This window comes from Pristis pectinata, chromosome 6, assembly GCF_009764475.1.
Source record: "Pristis pectinata isolate sPriPec2 chromosome 6, sPriPec2.1.pri, whole genome shotgun sequence".
Classification (NCBI taxonomy): domain Eukaryota; kingdom Metazoa; phylum Chordata; class Chondrichthyes; order Rhinopristiformes; family Pristidae; genus Pristis; species Pristis pectinata.
The window spans coordinates 77,221,163-77,245,097 of NC_067410.1; the positions used below are offsets into that span (position 1 = coordinate 77,221,163).

Below are 23,935 nucleotides of genomic sequence, written 5' to 3' on the forward strand. Positions count from 1 at the left end.
CACTTTTCAAGATTGAACTCCATCTGCCAATTCTCTGCCCAACTCTGCATCCTGTTTATATCCTGCTGTAACCTACGACAACCTTCTACACTATCCACAACCCCTCCAACCTTCATGTCATCTGCAAACTTACTAACCCAACCCTCCACTTCCTCATCCAAGTAATTTATAAAAATCACAAAGAGTAGGGGTCCTAGAACAGACTCCTGCAGAACACTATTAGTCACTGACCTCCAGGCAGAATATTCTTCATCTCCTACCGCCCTCTGCCTTCTGTGGGCAAGCCAATTCAGAATTCATGCAGCCAAGTCTCCATGAATCCCATGCCTCATGACTTTCTGGATGAACCTACCATGGGGAACCTTGACAAAAACTTTGCTAATGTCAATATACACCACACCCGCCACTCTACCTTCATTTATTTGTTTTTTCACCTCCTCGAAACACTCAATTAGGCTCATGAGGCATGACCTGCTCCTCACAAAGCAATGTTGACTATCCTCCAAATGCTCGGAAATCCTGTCCCTAAGAACCCTCTACAATAGCTTGCCCACCACTGACATAAGACTCACTGGTAGACATAAGATTACCTTTCTTGAACAAGGGAACAACATTAGCCATGCTCCAATCCTCTGGTACCACTATGGCCAGGGAGGATGCAAATATCATCAATGCCCCAGCAATCTCTTCCCTTGCCTCCCATAGAAACCAGCAGTATATCCCGTCTGGTCCCAGGGTCTTATTTATCCTAATGTTTTTCAGAAGCTCCAACACTACCTCAACATGCTCCAGCACATTAGCCTGTTCTATGCTGACCTCACATTCATCAAAGTCCCTCTCCCTAGTGAGCACTGAAGCAAAGTATTCATTAAGGACCTCCCCTACCTCCTCCACCTCCAGGCACATTTCCCCCTTTATCCCTGAGCAGTCCTACCGTCACTCTAGTCATCCTCCTGTTCCTCACATACGTGTCGAACCCCTTGGGGTTTTCCTTAATTCTATTCACCAAGGCCTTCATGTCCCCTCCCAAGTCCCCTCTTAAGCTCCTTCCTGGCCACCTTATAATTCTCAAGAGCCCTGCCTGATTTTTGCTTCCTAAAGCTTAAGTATGCTTCCTTCTTCCTCTTGACTAAATATTTCACCTCTCTTGTCAGTCACAGTTCCTTTACCCCATCATCCTCTCCCTGTCTCAGTGGGACAAACCTATCCAGAACCCCATGTTATTACTTAGTCTTTCATAATCTTTCAAAGCAATAAGTTTTATACCTTGAGATTTTAATGATAGTATTGTACACTAACTGACATAACTATGCATGCCCAGCAAAGAGATCCCTCAAAAAGGTATAAACAGCCACTCATAATGGCAAGTCTACCAAATTTATTTCACCAATTGACAATGTATGTTTTATTTTATTCCTTTCTCCCTTAATAGCCTGCTGAATTGCTTCAAAAGCAATGATATTCCATAATGACTCAACTACTTGCAAATTATTATACTCCATCTGAAAGGAAAACAGTGATTCTGACAATGGTATAAGAAATTGTGGACCCAAACTACTACTGTCATTTCTCGGTATTCTGCTATAATTAATGTGAAACTGCAGAAGCCAAGAAGAACACTGCATAATTTCCTGACCAATGAGTTCTTTTTTATCCCTACCAAAGGAAGGACAAAACCAATAGTATACTGAACAATACTACCTCTGATCCAAAAAGAGCCATCTTCAATTCCATTTATCTGCTTGGAAAACTTAACTTAATTGTGGCATCAAGAAGCCTGTGTAAATCTGAAGTCAATCAGAATATTGGGGAAGAAACTCCACTGACTGAAGTGATGTATTTTGTAAAGGAAAAAGATTGTGATTTTTAAAAGCTCATTAACTTCAGTACCAAGATACCTTTCGTGAGAGTCTTGGCCCCAACCAACTTTGGCTGCTTCATTACTGGCCTTCCATGTGATCAGAAGTGTGGATCTTTGCTGACAAGTGGATGATGTTCAACATCGTACACAACTCTGCAACTAATTAGTAGTCCATGCCACCTTGCAGGAAGACTCAGACAACTTTCAAGCATGGGCTCATTAGTGACATGTAACATTTACACCACACATGCACCAGGCAAAGACCATCACCTTCCTGGCAGATAAAGCACCTCCTCTTGACGGTCAATGCCATTACCCTCACCGAGTGCGCCATCATCTATATCCTGGTGATTGCTACGGAACAAACAATTGAATAGGTCACATAAATACTGTGGCCAAAAGACAAGATCAGAAGCCAAAGTATCCTGTGGCGAATGACTCACCTCCTGACTCCACAATGCCTTCCACCACCTACAACACAAATCAGGAGTCTGATGAAGTACTCTCAGCTTGTCTGAATGATTGTACTTTGAAGACAATCCATCGCTCTATATATTCACTTCATCCACCATCACCATCTCTAATGTGGATGCAACATGTACCATCCACAAAATGCACTGCAGCAACTCAAGGGTTCAGCAGAACCTCCCTGCATGTCTGGAACCTCCACTACTTAGATGGATAAAGGCAGTAGGCACATGGGAATGAAACTACCTGCAAGTTCCCCCAAGTCTTGAAATGGAAATTTAAAACAATGAAATGTCAATCTAAATATTGAAAATCTCCACCAAATAGTACCATGCCAATACTTTCATCACAAAGACTCCAGCAGTCCAAGAAGCAGACTCACCACTATCTCAAGGACAATAAACACTGACCTTGCCAGTTATGCCACAACCTTCATTTCCTCATTGGGAAGAATACTTGTTCTGACATCAAAGTTGGAGCTGATAATAATAGCAAAATACATTTGGGATTGCCCATTCCTTAGGCACAGAGAGAGAAAAACCTGATTGGTAGGACAACAAGAGTCATACAGCATAGTAACAGCAAGTCAATCTGGACAGAACATAAGAGCAGTCCTCCTGCACAATTCACAAGCATATTTTAATGACAACATTTAGCACAGCATTTGGAACTGCAAAAAAGTTAGGGTTATTGTTAGAGTAAAGGAATAGTGCTCAAATGTTAAAGGTTTCTGTGCCATTTATTTAGAAATAGCTAAGTGGGTTTAAGAAACTTAATTCATAAATAAAAGATATCTTGCATCAATTTTCTTTTACATATAGAAAAGTAATCAAATACTCCTTATTACTTGGTATCTTGTACTTTTGCCCTTGGGGAAAAGGTCAGGGATCCATTCAGTGATCAGTCTCTGGCAAGCAGTAATAAAAATGTAATAAATACAGTTTTGATAGTACACTCACAAACAAGTTATCATTCAATAGCTTTAAACCATGTGCTGTGGAACTGGAGGACTCCACCATGTATTACTACATATTTCCTTGCAGGATACCATTGTTTCTCCTTCAAATATTGTATTCTGGGAAAGATGACATCACTGAATCCAGCTTGTGCCTCTAGCTGAGTTATTAAGCTTTCAAAGGGTTTTGGCTCATAAGCAAAACTTTTTTTTTTAAGGGGCCAAATTTCTATGGAAAGTTTTACAGAGCAGATTTACAGCATGAGATGGTTAAATACTACAGTCAGTGGCTGTTGGGGTTAGATTTAAAGCTGACTACAGCCAAAATCCCCAGACCATATGACCTGTCAAATAGCCATTTTAAACTGTTAAATATAATCAATCATTTTGTGTTTTGAAAAGAAACAAGCTTACAAGACAATCTGGTTTAAGGGCTTATGAAAACAGGACACAACTACAATATTATGATATTCTGAAATCAAGTTCTGTGACAGCAAATTTGTAGGTCAAATAACAGAACAAATTGGAATGTAGAAGCTTCTTTCTTGTAGGAATAAGGGTACTGTGTAAAATCTACTTGGCAAGAAAAACCCAGGTCATAGTGGATGACAGGCCAAACCATGAAATTGACTATAATTTGGTAGCAGCTGGCATTGGATTGCTGGTCTCAGTCTGAGATCAAAATGGAAGTCTTTTTGTGGAAAAGAAAATATCAAACTAGTACAGGTTATTATTTTATAGCTGTTGTTCAGACACATAGCAGAGATCATTTCACTCTTCATCTAACTCGGCAACTTGTGCATTGTAGAAAATCCAGATTAGGTTGTGGCCATTTGGCACAATGAGTATGGTTGGTACTAGCTCTTGACCCTGGTTCCATCTTGTTGCTATTCCCCTTGATTATTCATGTTCATTCTACTCTATTACTCCAGTAATTCAGATCTGCAGTCTCTGACTCAACAGCTGGACACAGTCCAACCTCCTGGAAATTAAACTCAACTGACTTTAGTGTTCATTGATCTAGCAAAATTTTTTGGTCCAACAACCAGTGAAGTAATTTGTCAGTGTTCAGTATTTCAAAACCTCAGAATTTTGAAAAACACCATCAGATTTTTAAAATTCCCTACTGCAGTGAGAAAGCTGGATTATTTTTAATCTCTTCACATTTTTAGTTTCTTACTCCTTTCATAATTTTAATATTTGCTGAACATTCCTATGGTTTTATTATCCTTTTAACACAGTACAAGAAATGCACGCTTTTTTGCAGTGTGGCCTTATCAAATGTCATCCAAATGAACAAAATACATACTTTTTAATTCTGTACCTTTATGTACAAAACCCAAATTCCCACATTTCATTTATATTGGCTTTATTTCCCCATTTAATGTTCATCTTCTGAAAAATTCTGTAGATTCTTTTAAAATACTCATTATTCCTCAAATTTAACTGAGTACCAATTCCATTTGTTTGAATCAAGTTGTGTGATTATTTGCTCTTGTGCTAATGTTGACAAAGTTGAACTAACATTTGGTTCCATAAATGTAGTATCAATCTGATATCTATGTAATTTCCTCAAGGAAACTTGCATTATGAGCTGTTCTTGAAGAGCTAGTTATACCACTGGATATCCTTTTGCATTTGAAGTTTCTGGAAGTGTAGACATTTAAAGGAGGCATAACGATAATCAAGTATTGCTATTCTTTTTTGCTGTTTAATTTGTATACAAAGGATTTGCCCAATTGAAGCTTGCACACAGATTCAGGCTGTCCCGGGTAATGAAGGTTCCATTTTTACATGTGCACAAGTCAATGTTGTTAAGTTTGAAAATACACAAAAATCCCTCAATATGTAACCATACCTCCATAATATTGTTATGAATGGCATCAAAAGCACACGAGACTGATAAGAATGAACAATTACTAAAAGTGGAGAGAGGAAACTAGTTCATTGGAACTAATGTGCATACCTCAGACATTTGAATTTAATAATATTATGGGAGCTTGTTCATATGTACAGGGTGTCCATAAATTGGGCATCCGTAACCTGGGGATGGCCTGTATGGCAATTCCCTAAACTCAGTAACACTTTGGCTACATGTTACACAAACCAATTTGCAATATAGAAATCTATCAAGGATACAACACAGCTTTGTTTGCCTGGGCCATTGATTTCATCAGTTTTGACATGGCATCAATACAACAGAGCCCACACTTTTAATAAATACTTTAATTCAGCAAAACACAGTATTATAGATGGCGTATCTGACTAGAGATGTAGTATCAAGCACATTTACAGTTTATTGTCATAATTGCATAATTTTATGGTAACTATTTACAGAAGAGCCAGGAACATTGGATGGATGACTGTTAAAAGATCTGCTATCATTGAAGTTGCAGCTGCTTTACTCACTGGGAGGCCACATAGCAACAACTGAAGAGCTACTAGTCTTTGAGTACACTGTTGGGATCCTTAACCAGTCATATGTCTGGAATGGTGTTTAAAAGACCCTTAAAGGCAGAAGCTCTCATGACATTTGAAAAGTACTTGGCACTTGAAGTGCTATAACTTATGAAACTATGGATCAACCATTGAGAAGAGGAATTAAGCTGGATAGCTTTCTCACCACCAACATAAACATAAGTTCCAAAGTAACTGGACACAATTTCAACTTTGATTGCATAAAACAGCTGATATTGAATTGGCTGATCATTATACAGATACTCCTTTCCATTGAACCTGGTTGAAGGAAAGAGAAAACAAAAATTGGCCATGATAATGTAATGGGCATCCAATTTGGTGATGTCAAAAATTAAAATTAATCCATCCCCCATTCTGTTTGAAACAGTCATTGATTGTTAGATGAGCATATATTCCAAAAGCTGGCAATATTAAATTGTATATTAGTTAATTCTACAATACAATTTAACATAGAGATTACTAGCCATATTATTTTCCAGTACGTTAGGACAATTTAACAGCTAAATGTTGCCAACAACCCATCAACTCTAGCATTGCAGCTGCCAATGGAAGAACCCACAACTTTGATGAATGGTGAAATAAGTAATAAATATTTTATATGCAAGGAATAAATATTTTATATGCAAGATGGCAAACAAGCTTGGAAGTAGCCGACAATGTTTTGTGTCTATTTAACTCTACTTTAAAGGGGAAGACGGCTATGGAGCCAAAAGGATAGAACCTGAAACCAAAAGATTACAAAATAAAATGACAAGTTTGCAATTATCCTGTACATCCTTGCAATCTTATCCAAACATTGCAGCAAGTGTTGGCACTGTAGTAACAGATGGGTTCAAGGGCCACCTCTAAATATAGTCAGCATACACATTTAATTTCACACTTTCAGAGCTCTGGTAGTAAAGGTCAATGCTAGCAAAAGCAGGAACTTTTATGTAAAACAATGTGCTACTCAAACAGTAATCGTCACCTTGCTCATTTAAGGCAGAAGCTCTCCCAATTTCATCACTAATTACATTGCTATATCTTGTCACTGTAATTCTCCATCCCACTCCCACCTCTCTGCCTTTGGTTTCCTCTGCTTTTCCAAAGCAGCACAAATGTGGAGCTTTTTCTCAACAACGTGAGGAACAGCAGCTCTTCATTTGAAGTGGCACATTACAGCCTTACGAACTCAGCAATGAATTGAACAATTTCAGGTAATTATTTTTTCCAGGGTTATATCTCACATTTCTTGTGTTCAGTTTGTTTTGTCCACCCCTCTTCTTCTGGTATTTGAGATTTCATTTATCTCCTCCAGAGATACTTTTACCATCCACAGTCAGCTGACATTATCATCACCTATGTCAATCTCTTCTTTCCCAGTTCCAAGAAAAGGTCATTGACCTGAAACTTTAACTCTTTTTCCCTCTTCATAGCTGCTGCCTGTCTTGCAAGATATTTCTAGCATTTTTGTTTTTATTTCAGATTTCCAGTGCATGCAATATTTTGATTTTGGAACACATTGGGCTGAGTCCATGTCAGTGACCATGCTGGGATTCATGTTGTCTAATAGGGCAGTGGAAATTTCCACAGGCTTCCAGGCTCTCACCATATAGTTGTCCCATTGAAATGTTGAAAAGTCAGACGTAGAAAAGGTGCAACTTTTATTTAATAAGAATGCCAGTGTTTTTATATGCCTGTCCTGTAGTTTTTTTTTAAAAGTGTTATTTTTATTTTCTCACAGTCCCCTTATACTATTGAATGTTTGTAAACATCAAAAACATCCACAAACAGTGATGACTTTTGACAGTCAGAGGGGCCAGGGGTGGGGCTCTCAGGAACTGTTATAGCTGGTTTGTGAGTGCAGCAGCCTTCTTGTTGTGTGATACCCCCTACACTGCACTTTGCCACTCCCAAGTGCTGGAAGTTGGGCATCAAAAAAAAATGCACCCAGAACTACACTGGAAGTAAAAGCATAGGCAGCAGCGATTCCAGGACAATGGAAGATCTGCCCTATTATTATGTTTGCTATATGGACAGTGTATTTTATAATGAAAATACTTCCTTGTGATCACCACTCGTAGGTTGCACACACATTTCATTTAAAACTGAAAGGTATAAGCAGTTATCATTTCTGGTCAAAACTGTTATAACTATAATGAATAAATACACAGGGGAACCCCCATACAATTTTAAAGTTTTAACATGACTAAAGATCAGAATTTCCATCACCTCACACATTTACAACCAAAACACAAACAAGAAACTGCATCTGATTTACTACTAACAGTAACTTTGTTTAAATAAAATGCTAAAAATGTTGATTATTTTAATATTGAAGTTACAATGGTAACTACACAAGAAATTAAGAAATAGAGTAGGCCATTCAAGACTCATGACTGCTCCAACATTCAATTGGATCACGGGTATGTCTGTTTCAGCTTCATTAATGCACCTCATCCATTAACACTTAGAAGATAGAACAGCACAGCACAGTACAGGCCCTTCGGCCCACAATGTTGTGCTGACCTATATAAACACCTACTCAATGATCAATCTAACCCTTCCCTCCTACACAGCCCATAACCCTCCATTTTTCTTACATCCATGTGCCTACCTAAGAGTCTTTTATACGTCCCAGCCTCTACTACCACCCCCAGCAGTGTGTTCCAGGCACCCACCACTCTGTTTAAAAAAAACCTACCTCTAACATCTCCCCTAAACTTTCCTCCACTCACCTTAAACATATGTCCTCTGGTATTGGCCATTGCCACCCTGGGAAAAGGTGCTGGCTGTCCACTCTATCCACTTCCTCTAAAGAAAATATATCAAACCCAGTCTGAAGATTTAAATCAACTCTAATTGTCCTTTTAGTAAGGGGATTTCAGCTATTTACTACAGTAAAAGTGATATTTTCTGATTTCATGCCTCTTTCTAAGACATCCTTTAGTCTGCATCTCCCCCACCTGAAGAACACATTTCACTGCATTTACCCCATTAATGTTTTACAGTTTTAAATATATTGGTTGGATCACCCCTTAACATTAAAAACTCAAGGGTAGCAAACCCAGTTTACATAATTTTTTCATCATAATTTCAACTCTTCCCACCCTGGCTTCATTCTGGTGAGTATATACAGCACCTCACTAAAGCCAATAGTCCTTTGAGGTTAAATGCTCAAAAGCAAACACTGTGCTAAGGCTTTGTAGAACTGAGAAATAATTTCACAATTTGAATTTCAATCCACTTGAACAAGAGGTGCAGATGTCCAAAAATGTTACATATTTACACCTAATTTTATTTATAAATTCCACCAATGAAAAGAAAATTATTTTGCATATTTCCTCCAAGTCTACCCTTCAGGAAACTGGACTAGAGACTTCCTGTCACAATTCCCAGTCTTATTTTGCTCATGTAGTGACCTCTCAACATGTATTCTGCCACTAATTACTTACAGGAATTGGATCAAAACATTGCAACCTACAAACTTAGATTTAATTCTCAATAAAACAGTTCACATCATGTTGAAAGTAGTGAATCATATATAAAAATCAGAATCATAAAATGCTTACAGTGCAGGCCACCACCATTTGGCTCATCACATCATTGCCAGCTCTCTACCACAACACCCCTCTAGTTCAACCCACCAGCCCTTTCTCTGTAGCCTTGCAAATTCTTCTCCTATAAGTGTTGAAAGCCATAATAGAAGATGCCTCCACTACATCTGTAGGCAGTGTATTCCAGATTCCAAACATATATACTCCTCATGTCACTCTTCATTCTCATCCCCTTTACTTTACAGCTGGGATTTCTGCTGATGGGCCCCTTCACCTCTGGGAACAACTTCCCACTATCCAGACCCCTCATCAGAGGGGTGTGTGTGTCATATATATATATATATCTATATATATATGTGTATGTATATATAGACACACACACTAATATATACATATCTCCGTCAGCCTTCTCTTCGCCAAAGAAATCAGTCCCAGTCTCTCTAGCCTATCCTTGCAACTTCAGTTCCTCATCCTAGGAACCAATCTCATAAATCTTTTCCAGATCCTAACAGCCACAGAGTCTTCTTATGATGTGGCAACTAGAACCGAACACAATACTCCAGTTGAGGCTGGACCAGTGTTTTATAAAAATTCAGCATAACTTCCTGGCTTTTATACTCTAAGCCTTTAATGATAACACCCAGAATTGTGTATGCCTTATTAAACACTTCCTCAAGCACTTTCAAAGATTTGTACAAATATATCCTGCAGGTCCATGTGCTCCTTTAGAACTATATATTTTATTCTATATTGCCTCTCCTCATTCTTCCTACTAAAATACATCACATTTGTCCACATTGAATTTCATTTGCCATGCATATGGCTGTTACACCAGCTTGCTTATACCCTGTTGTGATCTATCATTATCCTCTTTGCAGTTCAAAATGTTGCCAAGTTTTGTGTCACCCACAAATTTAGAAATTGCAGCTGGCACCAAGAGCAGGCAATTAACATAGATCAAAGAAAATAATAGTTCCAACAAAGATTCCTAGGGAATGCCAGTATTCATCTTCCTCTCATCTGAGAAACAACCATACACCACAACCCTCTGTTACTTGCTACTTAGCCAACATTGTTTCCATGATATCATGGTCCTTTTATACAGGCACGTCAACTTTGCCGATAAGCCTGTTTTATGGAAACTAATCATAACTTTTCTAGACATCCATGTACACACACTGATTGCATTACCCCCATCAACTTTATCCATTACCACATCAAAACAAAATATCAAATTGGTTAATCATGATTTGCCCTCAACAAATCTGTGATGGTTCATCTTAATCAATCAAATTTTCCTCCAGAGAATAATCAATCGTGTTCTTGATCAATGTTTATAAACGTTTTACCACCACTGAAGTTAAGCCAACTGGCCTTTAGCTCCTTAATTATTTAAAATATCCATACTGGGATACCACTTTTATATTTTATAAATCCACCCTACCCAAGTCATCTTAATGAATTAGAATTCTCACGCAAGGCACTGAGCACAGATACGTGCTCTCATACCTTCAGTTCACAAACATCCTAATCTGTGGGTCTAATGCTGGTTCTGCCCATGATGGTTTGAATTGCAATCAGCCTGTTTTACATGAGAAGGGGTCTTCATCTGGATACCCATGTACTATTATTGCTCCCTTCCATTTCCCCCTTGCACCCCATTTTCCATGATCCTCCCACTGTTTGCTGCAAATTCCCATCATCTTTTTTCTCATCTTCATGGCTACTAGATCTGCCATGAAGGCGCCACTTTAATAACACTGCCTCACTTTCCATGAGTCAGCACTTGAACGATGTGGCAGCAGAGGTGAAAGTAATTTAAAATTTCTTAACAGTACAGTCATATCACCAACACTGCTGATCTAAACCATCTGTACTGAGCATGTTGACTACTTTCTTATCAGTACGCTGTACCGGTCTCTACATGGCAGCTGCCTGTTTAATCATGTGCATCTGTTTAATATTTTATAAAGGGAGAAAATATTGAAAACAATTTAGTAAAACAAGAATGTCCTGATTTTTCAGTTTTTGCCAGCAGTCAATAAGGCAGTCTTTTCCCCCTCAAAAAACATTTTGTTACAGAGTCACCAGCAGTGTTCCTTTCAAAAATGGATGAAATCCAATTGTTAGGGAATAGGTCAGCATCCAGGTACATCAAATAATTAGTAAGGCAAATTAAATGTTGAATTCTACTTTTAAGGCTTGGAGTACGAAAGTAGGGAAATATTGCTACTAATGGACAGGACTTTCACAAGGCCACATCTGTAAGAACATAAGAAGCAGGAGTAAGCCATTCAATAAATTCATGGCTGATCTTTTACCTCACCATCATCTCTTGTGTTAACTCCATATCCCTAGGGTGCCTTAATATCCAAAAATCTATCAATGTCTGTTTTGAATGTACTCAGCCACTGAGCCTCCATAGCCTTCTCAGGTAAAGAATTCCGAAGATTCAAAGCCCCATGGGTGAAAAATCTCTTCAAATTTGCCATGAATGGAGGCCTCTTATTTTGAGATTGTGATCCTTGATCTAGGCACTGCAACTAGGGCAAGCATTATTCTTGCACCTACCTTGTCAAGCCACACAAGAATTTTGCTTGTATCAGTGAGATCACCACTCATTCTTTTAAACTCAGGAATAAAGATCCAGTCTGCTTATTGTCTCCTCACAGAGCACCAATGCCAGGAGTCATTCTGAAGTAGTGTCTGCAGTCTCCTTAGTTATACTTGCCTTGGAGACAGTGCAGAGAAAATTCACAAGACTGATTAGGGCGATCAAAGAAGAAAGACCCAGCAGATTGGGATGTATTCTACAGAATTTGGAATGCATCTGATATTGTTGAGACACACAAGATTCTGTGGACTGGTAGGTGCTGGGAGGATATTTTCCCTACTGGAGGAATCTAGAACTAGGGAATATAATATCAGTATTAAGAGACTATATTTATAGCATTAGAAAAACTACTTCTTCTCCTCAAGGGTTATTAATCTTTGAAGTTCACAACAGAAATGTGGAGATCTTCAATTATTAAGAATATTCAAGGTTGAGGTCCAGGGTTATGAGAATCAGTCTGGAAAAAAGAGTTGAGGTCTATGATCAGGCACTGAATGGTGGACCAAACACAACAGTCTGTTTGGCCTTCTTTTGTTCCTATGGCACTGTAGTACAGCAGTAACTGATGTTACCTCACAGGGGTACAGGGAAATAAGATGGAAAAATGGGACTAATCAAATTGCTCCCCCAAGAGCTGGCTTGGACCTGATAAGACTGAAGGACCTCCTTCTGTCTTGTTATAAATAAAAGATTTTTCTGAAAATCTTATGTTCTTGAATCTCAATATTCTTTCATTTATTTGTAATTGTGCATTAGATTTTAGTGTGGTAATGAAAATTCATTTGCTTCTCCACTATTCCAGAATTTACACCGATAAGATATAGCAATTTGCCTTTGTGAGATTCCAGGTTTGAAATGGAGAAGCATTGCTGTACCCTTTTTCAGGTGAAAAACAGGTGCAACAAAAAAAAATGTATGTTCCCAATTTGCATTGGTATTAGTCACATTATCAAATCTGTAAGGCTCATTATTTTCTTTGAGCATAAGTATTTATACTACCCCACCTCCCAATCTAAAAATCATTTGGAATCAGCAGCAGTGTTCCTTTCTTCTCTAGAATATGGATTTAAACTAAACCCAGACACAGTTAGCATGAAGAGCAAGTCTTTTAGGTGGCTACTGCAAACGATGATTAAATATTAGAAGCCTTTAGTAACAGTTGTTAATTAAATACTAATTGCACTATTATATGAGTTTAAATCAGGAGATTGAACGGAGCAGGAATTGCACACTAGTGTGGGGACCGCTATACTTACAACTAACAACATTTTCTGATAATAGTGTAACTAAATACCTTTTCATTATTTACCTCTTCGTGATGCAACTGTTCAAAGCTCTATTTTAGAAACACATTTAATTTCCTTGAGAAAATAAAACAATTCATTGGTTTATGTGTTTTGTCAATGTTGTTCACTCAGATAGTATGCTGCACTAGGATAGAAAGAATAATGTACTTGCATCACACAGTTTGGTTACAGGATTTCCAAAGGGAGAGAGAGAAAGTTATGTTTAATGGAAGCATAGGCCAAAGGTCGAAATACAACATTCGAACCTCAATTCACAAACCTTCTCAAGATGTCTCCTCCTCGGGAGCAAGGGTTTGCAGAATTTGCCATTTATTATCTTTTACCAATTTTCATATCTTTGCTTAATTGCTATAACTGCCAAAATGGACAGGGATATACACAATTTAATGTTTAATGTAAAACAGAAAAACACTAATTTGTTGGGGCATAGCAGATTAAGTATTGAACTCTTTTTGCCCATGTTATAGTTTACCTGGGAATAATCACTGAAAATAAAAGGAATGTTTCCTTTTCCTTCAAAATTATCAGATCCTTATGGATAATATAATTCCTAACAATTGCTCTCTGGGAGGAAAGTAATCACAGTATATTATTGCAATACACAAGATGGATTACTATACTTTTGATGTTATAATCTTGAACCAAAAAAAACTGAAAGATAAATATTGTTTTTGTTTGGCCTTCTAAATAGGCAAAATAGATATATTAAAAAATAGAATGGTTATTTAACAATATACTATGGTTGTTATATAATCTGACCCATAACGCATTTTTTCCCTGTTTGTGGTTTAAACAAAACACATATCACTCCAAGGATCTTCTGATCGTTATTTTCTGGCAAGTCCATTAAGAGTTAATAGCTTGGTTGCATTTCTGTAGGCTTTACAGGGTTGGCATTTTGAGGCAGAATATCCACTGTCAGACAAAGAATCTGGCATGGATGATGGGTTGTACTCTCAGACGCATGTTTGCCTTGTCTGCAAAGGTAATGATTTAATGGTTTAGAAACTAATGACTCTGCCAGAGGGCCTGGCGGGGCCCCATTGTGTCTGAGGCTGTCATTTATCTATTCTCCATGTCTGTGGCGGCTGGGGATTATGACAGGGTGGGGGGGGGGGTGGAGGGGGAGGAGGACAAGGATGAGGACGAGGACAAGGAGAAGGAGGACGAGGACGAGGACGAGGAAGGAAACCACAAACTTTCATACTGGAAAGATTCCATGCAAGCCGTTTCTAAATTTAAAGTTTCATGAAACAGAAATGGGTTGTCAATTTTTCTCCCCCCAAAACACCAACATCTGTGACTCAGTCCATACAAGCAGTAACAATAACAGTACCAATGAAATTGCTATTTTGCTAATCTTTTAAAATTTTACTGAGCCTCACCCAGAAAAGTAATGTATTGTTTTAAAATCTACAAATGCTTTGCATTCAATAAACATTTAACAAATGATTTGTACTGTACAATATGAATTTAAACATTTCCCAAAACTATTGATAGTATTAATAATTCTTGAGCAACTAAGTATGTTAAGTGATAAATCTTATATTGCAGAAGTTAAATTTGGCCTGAAAAAAATTTACAAAGAACTGGCAACAATATTGATCACTAAATAGAAATTAGTTATATAAATAATCTTGAATTGGTCTTGAATCCAACCACAATCTTGGAGCTCAAATACTCCATGAATGGCTTGGGAGAACATTTACTGCTGACTCAGGCATCTCTTTGTTTCTTTTTTTTAAATATATAAGCTGTCCAATAGCTCCGACATCCTCCTCCTACCATCACTCCCAGCCCCATCTCTCCCCATATCCCCTTTCACACCCACCTCTCTGCATGTGCAACTTTTCCAAAAGATTTTTGGCACGTCAAATCTCCTCTTGTATAATTGACATTTTTCTTTAACAATTATCAATTTCACTGTTATTCCAAGTACCACAATAAATATAGATTTAAAATGTTAAAAAGCTTACACAGCTCAAATGACAAATCATCAATATTCATGCAAAATTGCCACACTAATGATCAAAAGCTTATTTAGCAATATCTGCAGATAATCTGCAAATAAAAAAATGAAAGCATGCCTTTTATTAATCATTTCAAAGCCAGTTGAAATTTTACTGCAAAATGATTCTCAAAAGGAAACTCAGGAAAGTGGAACAATTCTCAAAAGTTTTTCTTAAACTTCTTGCCAACTTTGCTGCAAACGAAATGTTCTTTGTCTCCTATAATTTATTTAATTATCAGTGTTGTAAGTGTTGAATCTGAAATTTATAGTACTATAAACAGAACACAAGAGGTGATTTTAAGTGCAAAGGAAAATTATATGCATATAATTGTTATTATCTTAAACTTCATAACATGGAATATTTGCCCAATTCCCACTCTGCTCTTAATCATTTGATTCCCTAAAATCATTGATCAGAATCTAAGTAAAACTTTTCTCTGTAAAATGTAAGCAGTAGGATTATATGGTTACATTTAAAGCATCAATATTTTGACAAATTAACTGAACAAGATCAAAGATAAAGAAGTTTAGAAGCACTCAAATGAAGTAGAAATCTGTACAATGAGTCCATCACTGTCCAAAATCCAGATTCATGCTGTCAATTCTGCCAGATACTGAAAGTGCTTGTCCAAAGGCAGTGTTGTAACACAGGCAGTGTTCTTATCATAATTGCTTAATAATTCTAAACACAACTAATGCAAGCATACAGCATGCATCCATTAATAGAGAGAAGCATGCAAAATTCCCTTTTAATGCAATGACATCAAAGCAAAATTGGTGCAGGCATCATTTAAACTGCAAAAGATGAGAATGTTCAAACAGCAGAAAATCGGGCAAGGTCAATCAATGGTGAAGTAGAAATTCAATCGTGCCAAACTTCAGCATTCAACAGCAAGACACAGGAAGGTCAATGCCTTTGTGTAGGAAACAGCAGGGGCTGAATATCATCCACATTGGTCAGAGGCTTTTGAGCAGTATTCCATTCATCTATACAGATGCAAAATTCCCATTTTAACATAATAACTGCACTTTCCACTAGAATTTGCATGGAGGCATGAACTTATTTGTATTTTGAACTTCCAGTTAGGAGTTCTTCACTAGCTTAAAGAGCCAGGAATATTGACTGCAATTTTGAATCCTCATATTTTGTCCTCCATCTTTCACTCCAACACAGAGCTTCCCTTTACTCTTCTCTTCTGCCTTCCTCTTCACAAAACTATTCCTTCCTGTACAGATGAAATGTTGTTGACTTGAAACATCAACTGTTTCTCTTTCCACATATTTCCTAGCCTGCTGAGTATTTACATCATTCTGAGCTTTTACTTCTGTAGAGGTTTTCAACAGCAAACAGCAAAAAAAATCTCCCACCAGCAGTAAAAAAAAGAGCTGAGTAGGCTGTACAGTCCTCAAGATTCTTCTACCATTTAATAGAGAAACAAAGGACTACAGATGCTGGAACATCAAGATGAAAAACACTATGATGCTCGAGGAACTCAGCAGGCCAGGCAGCATCCGTGGAGAAAAGCAGGCGGTCAACATTTCAGGTCAGGACTGAAAATAGGAAAAGGGGAGGCCCAATATATAGGAGGGAAAAGCAGAGCAGCGATAGGTGGACAAAAGAGGTAAGGTAAGTGTCCGCTTTTGTCCACCTATCATTGCTCTGCTTTTCCCTCCTATGTATTGGGCCTCCCCTTTTCCTATCTTCAGTCCTGAAGAAGGGCCCTGACTCGAAACATTGACCACCTGCTTTTTTACCCCCCCACGGATGCTGCCTGGCCTGCTGAGTTCCTCCAGCATCAGTGTTTTTCATCTACTATTTAATGTTTTGGACAATCCTCAACCTTAAATTCTACTTTCTCAGCAAGTCTACTTCTTGATTTTCTTAGAGGCTAAAGATGTAATGATTTCATTTCTGAATTAACTCAACACACAGAAGAAACAGAATTTCAAAGGAATTTGAAAGTAAAGATATTTATCTTCACCTCAAATAGTCAAACCTTTATCCTCAGTCTAGATTCTCCAGCAATGGGAAAGGCCTTTCTACATGTATCCTGTCAAGCAATCAGAATGTAGTATGTCACTGAGATCATCTCTCATCCTTCTAAATTCCAAATAACAGACTCATTCTATTCAATCTCTTCTCATGGGAAGACCATCTTATCCAAGGAATCCATTTAGTAAGCCTTTCATTCCATCAAAACCAATGGCAAGTATATCTTCTTTTTGTATGGAGATCAAAATTGCATACACTACTCCAAGTGTGAGCTCACCAAAGCCCAGCTTAATTTAAGTAAAAATTGCTTACTGTTATACTCAACCCTCCTTACCAATAAGGCCAACATAACTTTTGTTATTATATAAATACTGTAAGTAAAATAACATAATAAAGTCTAACTAAGTTAACCTTTGTACAATGTTCCTAAATTTGCCTGGGCCAAATTCTTGACAGTAATACCTTGACCATAACTGCTAGTACCCCCAAGCCAAACTCTGGTGGGACTTAGCATGTGGCAGTTCTTTAAGAGAATTGATATATCACTGCCATATAATAATGCATCAGTGATCAACAAGTTTTTAAGATATTAAGGGAATCAAAAGACATATTTAGAGCAAGAATGTGGCACTGTGGTAATAGGTTTTCAAGTGGTGAAGTCATCGGGGCAGAGTGGCCAATTCTTGTCCTACTCCTTATGTTCTTACCAGTGATTAGATCCTTTTAAAAATAGTGCAAGCTTCTGGTCAATGGTGACCTGCAGCAGACTGACGGTGGAAGACTCTGTGACAGTAAACATCAAGGGTATGAATTTATACTCCCTCTTGTTAGAAATGGTCATTGTCTGGCACTTTTTTGGCATGAATATTACTGACTGCTTACCAGCCCATGCCTGAAGCTGCTTAGATCTAGCTGCACACAAGCATGGAAGGCTTCATTTCCTGAGGTGCTACAAATGGAATTGAACATTATGCAATTATTGTCAAACTTTATTGCATCTGACCTTGTGAACCTTGTGATGGAAAGATGAGCCAGGTGAAAATGGTTGGGCATGGAACATTGCCCTGAGGAACTCTTGCAGTAATGTCCTGACACCATGGTGATTGTGTGATACGTGACTCCAACCACTGGAGTATTTTCCTTTTGATGCCCATTGACTTCAGTTTTATCAGAACTTCTTGATGTCACACTCACCTTACCTCGAATTTAGTTATTTAGAACAAGGCTATGAGGAGATCTGGAGCCTGGCAATCGTCCTGGCAACACCCAAACTGGGCATTGGTGAACAAATTATTGATGACAAAGTAACTCTAGATAGCCGTCAACAACATCATTTTACTGATATTTCAAGCAAGACTGATTCAGTGGCAATTTGCCAGATTGGATTTGTCCTGCTTTTGGTGAACAGGATATATTGGAAGTTCTCCACACTATTGGATATATACAAGCATGGTAATTGTACTGGAACAGCTGGTTCTGGAGTGCAAGTCTTAAGAAGTACAGCTGGGATGTTGTCTGGCACAAAGTTTTTGATATATCCAGTGCCTTGGTTTCTTGATATCACAGGAGTGAATCAAATTGATCAAAGACCAGCCTCAACGATGGTGGAGTTATCAGGAGAAAGCAGAGATAGTTTGTCTATTCAGCTCTTTTGGTTGAATATGCTTGGAAATGCTCCAGCCTTTTCTTTTCCAATCACTTGGTGGACCTTGCCATCTTTGAGAAAGGGGATATTTATGTAGTCTCCTTTTTTTGTTAGTTGTTTGATTACACAAAGGCCAGGACTTGGATGAAATATTATAACAGTGTCTTGAAACAGGACCTGTTTCATCAACCTTGATGGACTAGAAATCGACAAATAATTGCATGAAGCTAAGAAACTAGACCTGGGGACAATTAAGCAACAAATTCTTGGTGGAAGAGAAAGTCGAATCATACACAGACATCATTGACAGCCTAAAATACTTCAGATTCTCTCATTTCTGAAGAACAGCCTCCTCACCCCTTCAAGAATGCCAGAAGAATACACTAGTTCAACCTAACATTAGTTAAAAAAAATCTTGCATTATAGAAATCTGTAATCATGAACACTTTGCAAATGATAAAGAAATCAATGTTAGGTAATTAATATTACCACTTCTTTTTCAAGGTGGAGTACTTTTGATCCATTGGGCCCTCAACGAATATTTACATGTCATTTAGAATTACCTTAGTTTTGTTTAGTGTGCGTAAAGCTAATGAGTTCAATGCAGTTTATAAAGACAATAGGGATATTAGTTTTGGATCACAATCTGTAGTACAATCACAATTAAAAAAAAGAGAATTGTATTTAACAGATTAAAATTACAGTTAAATCAGCATATCTGATTAGTTAACACCATTGGTTTCAGATTAGTAAAAGAAAATTACTATTACCTAGTGCTGATAAGGATCTAGAATAATGACACATTAAGGTAACACAGGAACACCAGGCTCAGATATCAACCAACTTTATACCAGAAAAGAGTAAACTCTTACAAGAAAGAGGCAAGAGAAAAATTGTTATGAACAAAAATGAATGATGAGGTTTTTTTGCTTAATATCAACAAATAGTTATGATAGACATAATACCAATGGCAATTGTGTGAATTATTTTCTGTTAGTAAAAATTATATGCATAGTTTATCACCTACCCCAGTTTTGTCACATAAACGAAGAGTGTTGAATGATCCCACAGCAAACAGCTGACCATCAGGTGCCCAAGCCACAGATGTTATAGGATAGTCGTGGGCCTGGGCACTATACAAAAGACGCCCATAACTGTCCCAAACCTGAAAATATTTTTTAAGAAATCCTTTCAAGTAGTGTCAACAAATGTGAATAAATAAATTTAATTTCTACATATTTCATCCAGAAGGTCAACTTTTAACAAGATTCCTAAGATGAACAGCAAATTATTTCACACATTTAATGAACAGGACTAAAATGTGCTATGTAGCTATGGATTACAATTTGCTTCTTAAGCTTAAATGTTTATTGCTATAAACCATAAATTTCAACAAAAGAACCACTGAACAACCCGTTTAAAAAATATTACTTTTTTTTAAAGAAAAAAAGCTTGATTATGGTTTAAGATACAGGTTATCATAATCCTACCTCCAATCTTCTTCCATCTATTCTTTTGTTTTTCATTCATAGACTTGAATAAAATTTACAGTATAGAAAGAGGCTACTATGCAATATTTTATTTTGATCGCGAACTAGCATTTCCATTCTAATCTAAATTACTGATCTTTTCACCACTGGTTTTGCCTCTCATTGGAGATTTTCAAGATGACAGTGGTCAGCCTGGAGCAGTACCCAGCTGCACACGAACAATCTAACTGTGGTAAGTTCTCCTCCCACTTCATAGTTAACTATGAACTATTTCATGTAGTTTCCTCCAACATGGGAGAATTTAATAAGATAGGTTACAACTGACATCTTACTTTCAAATCTCTACCAGGCCTATATAATTAACAGTGAAGTTATTTCTGCACTTTTTTTCTTTAAAATAATTGTCATCTCTCACATTCAAAAAACAATTCTTTTTTTATATTCAATCTGTATTCAAGGTAAGTGTTTGATCAAAGAATTCATCAGAATGCAAACCTTGTATTTACAGTCCTCACCACCGGAAAGGATGAGATCATTCACAGTGTTCCAGTCTACCTTCAGAATAACACCATCATGGGCTTTCCACTGTGAAAAGAAATGTGATATACAATAGATTGAGATGTGAACAAATCATAGACAAACTCTTAATTCCACAAGTGTTAACTTTTACAATGCAAAAAAAGTAGTAGCTTTACAGATAAGAGAAACTGACAAGTACAGGCATTTTTGATTATTACTCAAATTTAAGAGGAGCACGATCAATTATTCCAAGTTTTGATACTCAAAAGAGAATCAAACTATTAAAATAGTGTATTTTTATATTTAAATCCAAATAATAAATTAAAAATGCACAGAAAACCATACATATCCATTTTTAAATACATTAGGCAACAGCCAACAATAAATTGATGATAGAGTTTTTCTTGGCAATGAAAAGCAAAGTAATTTATTGTCACAAAAAATATCTTGCAATTGAGGCAGCTTACACAGTTTGTTTTCTGCTAGAACTAATAATTTTAATTTCACTTTAATAGTGAACAGTGTCCGTTTTCAGTCAACCATTAAAGAAATCTGATGAATCCAAAGTAGTAAATCTTAAATGTTTTATACAATTACTTCTTTTACAAGTTCATAAACTAAGTTTACAACCCCAACCAAGCCTATACCCCTGATGAGATTGATACTTCCACCTCTCTAGTATACAACAATCTCATTGCCATACAAAAGCAATATTTTGTGGATGATGTTACGAACTAGCAACAAAAGAAACACACCGAGTCATGTATAAGTGTTAAAAACTATTTTATTAATAACTACTTACGATAATAAGAAAGAAGTAAAAATGTTAGAATGTTAGAAGTAAAAATGTTAGATCTTAAACATTAACCCCAAAAACTAAACTCGTAGTGTGTGTGTGGCAAATTCCCAAACTCCAAGTCCAGGAATAGTTCTCAAAGTTCAGTTCAGCAAGCCATAAGGTGAAACTTGAGCAAAGGCTTCTGCAAAACCACCATTGACTGAAGACAAAATGTAGAGAGAAAATAGAGATATTACAAAATCCAAATGTTCCACGATGGAACCCATACGACCCCTCAGTGTCTACTCAGCAGTGACTACTCCACTGCTTTGTTCCAAAGCATCTGCCACCCCAAAAGGCACTTGAATCGTGGCCGTCCACACAAATACCTGTTTCCCACTACAGGTTAACAACAAAGTGGACACCACTGGATTATTCCAAAAATCCATACGTGGATTGTAGTGACAGACACAGTCATTGTTTTTTATCCATCGATACAGAGACCAGCAGGCTGGTGTCTCTCTCTCTCTTCTGACTGACTCAGACTGTCTGCTCCAAAAACGTCATTACACCCTTATCTTCTGTTGACGTAAACATGCCACACACACACACACACACACACACACACACACACACACACACACACAGTGCTATGTCTTAAAGGGACATTCACCAATAGTAACCTAATCTGTAACAATAAAGGTCTGAAAAATATATTAGCAAATCGGGCAATAGCTATGGAGAGAGAAATGGAGTTAACCATTCAAGTTAATGATCTTATCATAAATGAAAATTTTAGATAAGGTTTACAATGCAGAAAAGACCAGAGGGCAGACAGGGAAGAAAGAACAAAAGATTTGAAGACTCGCTATGTCGTGTGTAAGGCAGGAACCATTAAATGTTGAAATATCATGGGAAAAGGAGAAGTAAAGAAATAAAAGATGGGTCTAGAAAAGCTATAAATGGGAATAGAAAAATAATTATCTGAAATTTTTGAATTTAGTCATATCTGATAAGCTGCAACATGCCTAGTCTCACTCAATGTTACATTGAATTTCTTTGAATAAATGTAGGAGACTGGGACAGAATCACATTAAGAACCAAACACTGGGTAGAAGTGACAGATGTACGAAAGCTCAGCATTGCACTTGTGGACTGAGCATAAACTTAATTTATTCATCTCCCCAAGAAGGGTGGATGGCAAAGTGAGCAGCCGATATTGTATATTAAATTAATAATTTGTGATTTACTTGCACTTTTATGTTTCAGCTCCTGAAAGAAGGAAGAATGGAGCTTAAAGAATATCTCCTGAAGTTGCATTAGGTGTTGAACTTTTATTGTGACCGAGGAGTAGACTGACAGCAGATTGATTAAACTCTTCAGGATGTTGAAAAGGAGGGAAGAATGTATTTGATGGTGGCATCAGCCTGGAGGCACTGGAAAAGACAGAGAATCATCTGTTAGCGATGAAGGTTGGTGGGGTGGAAGAATAGTGTAAAGTGAACCCTTTCATGGTTCTGAAGTACAGTGGAAGGGGCAAGATTATGCGCCAGTTAGGTTCTTTCTTTCTTTTTCTAGTATATGACTGCAATCATGGACAAGTTTCCTGCTCTCACCACAAACTGAAATACCTCAACAACTTTACTTTCACTGTCAATATTCACCTTATCTTCACACGGCCCAGTGCCAACTCTTCCTTTGCCAGTCTCAACTTCTCAACCTGCCTTTGAGGAAATGCTATCAATCAATATTCACTACAAAACCATCAACTTTCAAGGATGCTTTGACTTCCCTCCCAGCAATCCAATTCTCTGTAGGAACCCAACTCTATTCTCCCAGCCTTTCATCACCAATTAGTTACTCCTTGTACAATATTAAGACCTGGATGAACTATAATTTCCTCTAGATGGATGCTGGAAAAACTGAAACTATCTTTTTGGCTTCTGCTTGTATCTGGGCATGACTACATCAATTTATTCAGCTGTCAAATCAAAACAATCTATATTTTTGGAACCTTTGTACTGTATCAAGTTAAGCTCCCCGCAACTGTGCATCCACCTCTATTCCTCCTAACCCACACTTTATTCCTCCTAACCCACACTGTATTCCACAGATCTCAACTTCTCAAATGTTTTCTTAGCTTGCCCTTCCTTTTCTACAATTATGACTCAGTTAAAAGACCCACTCACACAAAGTCTTCTAGCCAACAGTGGCCAAACCACAGACTCCAAGATGCAAAAACAAAAGTACCTTGAGATCCTTGAAATGGTTTTCAAATCT

At 37.4% G+C, this 23,935-nt stretch overlaps 1 protein-coding gene across 3 annotated transcripts in view; it reads right to left on the reverse strand.

The window, feature by feature from the left end:
• The window catches only part of ift80 (intraflagellar transport 80 homolog (Chlamydomonas)), a 166,881-nt gene that overhangs the window by 104,960 nt on the left and 37,986 nt on the right, over positions 1–23,935 (reverse strand). For all 3 annotated transcript variants that reach the window (XM_052017971.1, XM_052017969.1, XM_052017970.1), the window contains exons 7-8: positions 20,854–20,943; positions 19,896–20,033 (exon numbers count right to left, since the gene is read on the reverse strand). In XM_052017971.1, the coding sequence (XP_051873931.1) occupies positions 19,896–20,033; positions 20,854–20,943 (228 nt within the window). The remainder of the gene's footprint in view (positions 1–19,895; positions 20,034–20,853; positions 20,944–23,935) is intronic.